At 43.7% G+C, this 6374-nt stretch overlaps 1 protein-coding gene across 1 annotated transcript; it reads left to right on the forward strand.

Annotated features, from left to right (window-relative positions):
* The first annotated feature begins 3615 nt into the window (after positions 1 to 3615).
* On the forward strand, positions 3616 to 4224 carry LOC101752543 (putative F-box/LRR-repeat protein At4g13960). Its single transcript, XM_004980228.2, has one exon. The coding sequence runs from the start codon at positions 3628 to 3630 to the stop codon at positions 4198 to 4200; it is 573 nt and encodes a 190-aa protein (XP_004980285.1). The 5' UTR covers positions 3616 to 3627; the 3' UTR covers positions 4201 to 4224.
* The last annotated feature ends 2150 nt before the right edge of the window (positions 4225 to 6374 follow it).

The following is a 6374-nucleotide window of genomic DNA, read 5'->3' on the forward strand; positions in this document are numbered from 1 at the left end:
AATCCGTGTCTTGTATCCTCGCTTTTACCTTCAAGTTCCAGATCCGACGATCCCCCACCAACCAATCTAATACCTCGGGATATCCCTTGGTAGGTTGCCGGGTATAAAACACCGATATCTGACGTGTCAGGTAGGGGTGATCGTCGAGATCATCGGGTGAGCTTGAAGGACCTCATCATCAAGATCCATCTACTTGACAACAAGAAGCAAGTTGCTGAGTCGGAGTTCCGAGCAGACAAATCTATACCGAGATAGAATTGATGCACTCCGCGTTCCAGTCGAAGACCGAGTCGGTTTCCGTCGGAGGTTGCTGCATACGGCTCGTCGATCAAGTAATGTGCAGATTGAAGCAAATAATCAAGTCGCTCTACACGTCTCGATCAGAAAACTAGTTGAGGACGGTCTACTTCTACTACTCATCTCGACTAGAAAACTAGTCGAGGGTGGGTTCCACATGATCAACAACTATTTAGAATCGACTCTGGCTAGTTGGCTTCATCAACAATCAACACAGCTTCATCAACAATCGTCCACGAATCAAGCTAAGTCACTTTTCTAATAAATTTTTCGGCTTGTTTTCTCCATGTAGGGCAACGTGCCGACTACTTTTTTATGTACGCCTCTCGATGAAAATTACCCTCCAGAGCTATACTTTGCCAACTATTCTTGGAGCATGTTGACTGATAGCCACGAGCTTGGTACACCGAATTACGGAGGCTGCGGCCATGGGGTTGGTGCACTGAGTTTTGAAGGCATCACCACAGGTTTGGTACAATGAATTTTGGAGGCAATAGCCATAGATTTGATGCACTAAATACTGGAGGCTCACAATGGCTACACCCTAAGGAGGCACAAATCCAATGCGCATAACATGCGCTCTCCTCGCCAAAAGGCAAACAAGTCTTATCGACTACTTTAAGCGCAATCGTGCTCTCTCTTTTGTCGCAATGCCAACTACTTATGTCTTCTCTTAGCGGTCGCCAATATCCTTGAGCAGCACACGCCTCAATTCGTGATAGTCTTGGATCTTCTGTCACGCCTAAACGCTAGCACGCATACACGAGACAAAAAGATCTTAGACGTGCAAACAACAGTGCCAGTATGCGTACACGAGACACAAAGATCTCACACACGCAATAGCAATGGCTAAACAGGGACTGAGAGCTTAAACATAACAAACTAACTACTCGGGAGAAATATGACCAAAATAAGAGCATGACACACAACATTTACATTATATTCATCACTGAATAAATTTCAGTAGTTCCAAATTCTACAAATATGCAACATAATGTATGCATTTCTTTTTTCAGGTTAAATTTCTATGACGACTCTCCAGGACGCTTAGCGTACCTATAATGGCTTCGCTAGCTCCAAGGCTGAGGGCTAAGTGCCAATACTACTCGGAATATCTCCAGTGGCTCAGCTAGCTTCCAAGCTCGGGAGCTAAAGCGCCAATTACTACTCGGAATGCCTCCAGTAGCTTCGCTAGCTCTCAAACTTGGGGGCTAAGTGCCAATAACTACTCAACGTGGCTCCTATGGCTCACCTGGCCCATAAGCTCGAGGGTTACATGCCGCAAAACTGTTCGGATGATGACTTGTGTGAAGACTAAAGACCCTCGGATTGATTATTTAATCATTCCAAGGCTCGAGGGCTGATAAGCTACACCCAACAGTTGATTTTTTTTCAAGATGAAAGAAGAGGATTTAAGATTTTATTGACCCTCACCTTGATTCTTCGATTCAACCTAAGGCTCGGGGGCTACTCCATATGGAGTGCGACTTCCGCCGCCCTCCATATCACATTCCAAAGATGAAGATTACAAAATCAAGACAATCAAGGGCTTGAGCACACCATAGCCTCATGGCAGATTTGAGGAACTTTTGAAGATTCAATCAGACAAAAGTAATCAAATAGCACCGAAACTACTCGGTGAGGATCTGAAAAGTACACAAGGCTATTGCATTCTACTATGAAGCACTCGGGGGCTTGTCAGGGATAGATCCCTAGTACCCACAAGGAAGGAAGAAGACGGACTCCTACTAGGATTCCTCTGTAATCCTACTAGGACTCATATCATGTAATCCTACTAGGACTCCTACTTTGTAACCGACTAGTAATCCCGCCCCCTGGAGTATATAAAGGAGGGCAGGGGTACCTAGATCAGGAGCTCAGAACCATCATCAATAGCCAACAACCAGGCTACACAACACCGAAGCGCAGGACGCAATATACAACACCCAAAACTGGATGTAGGGTATTACGCTACTCTGGTGGCTCGAACCTGTAAAAATCCATGTCTTGTATCCTTATTTTTACCTTCGAGTTCCAGATCCGACAATCCCCCACCAACCAATCTATTACCTCGAGATACGCCTTGGTAGGTTGTCGGGTATAAAACACCGACACACTGCTCGCGGCTTGGGCTAGTAGTGCCAGCTGTACATTGTAGGGTCCACTTGCTAGTATCTATCCAATGCAAAGCCAACCTCCAGTGCAATTATGGAAAACCAACTGCCCACTGTCGGTTCTAAAATGTAATATCCAGATGAGCCTCCCCTCCCGAGACCCGTAGAAAATTTTTCAACTAACCCCATGCCACCACATGGAACATTTTTATGTAACACCAAGCCATTCTAATATGTTAATGGATATTTCTAACATGGTGAAATAAATATCAACCCCGTAGTTGCAATTGCTGTAACCAACCAATTGATCGAGTTGTAAATACTGCTTTCCACCTACTACCCTAGTTGCATTAAATCAAGACATTCCTAACTCCGTGCAATAAATTCCATCCCCACAATTGCGACTGGAGTTGTATCTAGCCAATGGTTCGAGTTGCAATCGGTCTACACTCCGAGTTGCAAATACTGTAGGTCATCTACTACCTTCGTCACATTAAATTGTGACATTCTTAACTCAGTTCAATAAATACCACCCTCGCAGTTGCAGTCGGAGTTGTATCCAGCCAATCATTCAAGTTGCAATCCGTTTACACTACAAGTTGCAAATAATATACGCCACCTACTACGGCCTGTGAGGTGTGGAGGAGAAGGCAGAGGAGATGTGGAGGAGAAGATATAGGAGAGATTTTTTGTGTAAATGTAACATCAAATAAGGTGTCGGTGCTAAACGTATCATGTGGATCGGGGGTTGATTGTAGAAGCGTGCTTTGTTCTCAAAACTTCACGTTTCGGTTTGCAGTTGGGTTACTACGATGGTACTCGAGTAGGTTTGTACCCAATATTTACCAGTTCCCCATGGCCCCATCTCTTCCTCTTCCTGTCCCTGATCCTTTCCCCTCCCTCCCCTGCATTCTTTGGCCCTCGCCCTCAATGCCTCCGCTCCTCTCGCAAACCTCAACTTCTTTGCTGATTCTTCCCCATCACACCTAATCCCAGTTCCTTCGTCTGCACCGCCCCTTCGACCGTTGCCGTCGGCATCCTTGGTGCGGCCACCGGTGAAGCGGCCGCCGGCCAGTTTGAGGTGAGTACGTACCTCTGAATCCATCTCTTCACTCTATTCTGGTTCGTTTCCAACCCCTCCAATCACGCCGTCTCAGTGCGAGCATTGCTTGTCTCGCAGCGCCGACGCCTGCCCGCCCGCTGCCTGTTCGACGAAATGCCTCCAAGGAAAAGGGGGAGGACGGGCAGGGAGGCCGCTGCGGCGCCGGAGGACGATGGCCGCGACCACATCAGCGCCCTGCCGGATGACGCACTCGAGCACATCCTCTCCTTCATCCCGGCGCTCGACGCAGCCCGGACGTGCGTGCTCGCCCGGCGCTGGCGCCACATCTGGAAGTCCACCAAAAGTCTGCGCATCGTCACACCGGGTTCCATTCAGGACATAAAAGAGTTTGTGGACCACTTGCTTCTCATACGCGCGGGCTCGCCTGTCGACACATTCGAGCTCAGGACCCAAGAGGGCATGTCCATTGAGGACAATGCACGTGTGAATCTTTGGATCCGGCATGCGTTGGCGTGCAAAGCCTGTGTGCTCCAGTTTGAGATCTTTGGCAGTACTACCTGGCTGAAACTAAAGGATATTCATCTACTCTTTGCCTCCCAGTATTTGACTAGGCTAGATTTTGCCTATGTCCAGTTCAGGGACTGCTTTCTCAACTTCTCAAGCTGCCCTGCATTGCAAGATCTACGTATTAGAAGATATGAAGTACCTCCGTTCGTTTATATATGACGTCGGCTTGCTCAAAATTAAGCTGATCAACGTCATATATAAATGAACAGAGGGAGTAGTTGCCAAGAGGATCTCATCACAGTCCCTAAAGCGTCTAAGCATTGCTGATTGCAATTCCATTTGGACATTGCGCACTTGCATTCATGCCCCAAATCTTATTTCGCTGTGTCTCGATGAGACTTTCCACAGGGCTCCTGTGCTTGAGAAAATGCCATCCCTAGTAGAGGCAGTTGTTACAATCCGTGAGTGCAATTCTGACATATGCACACGTACCACCTCTCAAGGCTGTAATGTTTTGGAATGCAAAGGCTGCTATGGCATAGAAGGTGACACTTCATGTGTGCTCCTTCAGGGATTATATACTGTTAAGAACATGGCACTTGTAGCTCTGTCCAATCCGGTATGTTTAAACCTTTTCTTATTTGCTCCCCTATATGATACACGCCCATTGTTTATGTTGTACTACCTATAGTGATATTCATAATTTTACTAATGAATGCTTAGATATGCTTAGTGGATGCATTGACCTAGATGGGTTTCTTTTGCTGTGTACATGTTCATCTTGTTATATAAAAGACAATCATCATGTCAATCATAAGGACTTCATTTGATCTTTTTTGTTGCAATCTGTCCAGTTTATTTCCAGAAGGGACTTGAAACACTACCCTACGTTTAGGCATTTGAAGAATTTATTACTCAATGAATACTGATGTGTGCCTGATGTATGTGCGTTGGCATGTATTCTTCAGCATGCACCAGTAGAGAATCTCATTCTTCAGCTATTTTCGAAGGTATACCTTTTCTGGATCGATAAATGTTGCATTTTAGGTATATTTATTGTATACATTGTTATATTAATCTTCGCAAAATGTTTTTGTATACTGCAGGGGCCTACACATCAGGTTGAAATAAACGGAAATCCTAATCCACAAGTGATATCAGCTGCAATATCGTAACAACTTAAAATAGTGAAAGTCAAATGTAAAGTAGATGATGAGACAGTTCTCAATGTTCTGAAATTCCTGAGTAAACATAATATGTGTAAGCTACCTTCTGTCACTCTACATGCTTTTTCTATTTTCGCAATTTGCTTTCATATGTGGGATAGAAATAAATAACTTAGAAACTCCTAAATTTATAGGGAAATGAAACCCTTCACTGCATTTTGTTGGTGGGAAAATATACAAGAAGTGGATTTGTATGTTAACTGTGAATTTTTTTTTCCAAACTTGATAAGTTGTTGATTCTAAATAGTTGCACATATGTTTGAAATAAGTGGTCTGAGCCACAATACAGTTTTTTAGCATGCAGATTAGTTCTGAGCTGTAACATAAATGTGTCTTTATTTAATATTCAGCAACACATTATGCCTGTCTTGTTGCATTGTTCCAAACAGTATGTCATATGCATTAGAGGACTCGTTTTAAATTTTATTATTTTTGGAAACTCATCCTTACAGGTACACAGTTGCTGTGTACATACATAGTTATTTATGCAGTAGGGTATCATCCTTGCACACAATATGTAGTTATGTTTGCAGCAGTGTACCATCCGTGGTCCATCTGTTCTCCAATCATCTCTTTGTTTCAACTGAATTCCTCTTAATTGGTACTTATTTCAGTTTTGTTTTGCTATCAGCACCACTAATGACCATTATGGTATCACTGTCTTAGAAAACAGTGATGCCATTCAATTATTTGATTTGGTTTTTATTCTTTCCATAGACACAAAAGAAAAAAAAGATACTCAGTCTACCAAGGATGCAAATTACCAACATTGCATATGTCATTTAAATTTTATTCGACTTCTTTTTTATTACAGAGAGAGAGGGAGGGAGGGAGGGAGGGAGCTTATATTCTAGTTAGTGTAAATTTGATGTATTTGTAGAAAATTATGTTACTACTGCTGCATTTAAGAGGCAACCAACATATAGCTACATTAGATAGCGTAAAACCAAATATTTTAATTTTCAGGATCAATGTATGGAAGTGTTATGGTTTAGGAGCCCTTGGGCCGGGCTACAGCATCAGACCATGCTAGTGCAACCCGCAGCCACCATTTCAACTGGCTCAGCAACTTGGGAGCTGAGTAATCTTTAGTTAGGCATAATCTTATAGGCTTATAGCAACTTTTTTTCAACTTACGTTTGATTAAGCAAAGATAGGGGTTCCTAT

This window comes from Setaria italica, chromosome VIII, assembly GCF_000263155.2.
Source record: "Setaria italica strain Yugu1 chromosome VIII, Setaria_italica_v2.0, whole genome shotgun sequence".
Lineage (NCBI taxonomy): Eukaryota > Viridiplantae > Streptophyta > Magnoliopsida > Poales > Poaceae > Setaria > Setaria italica.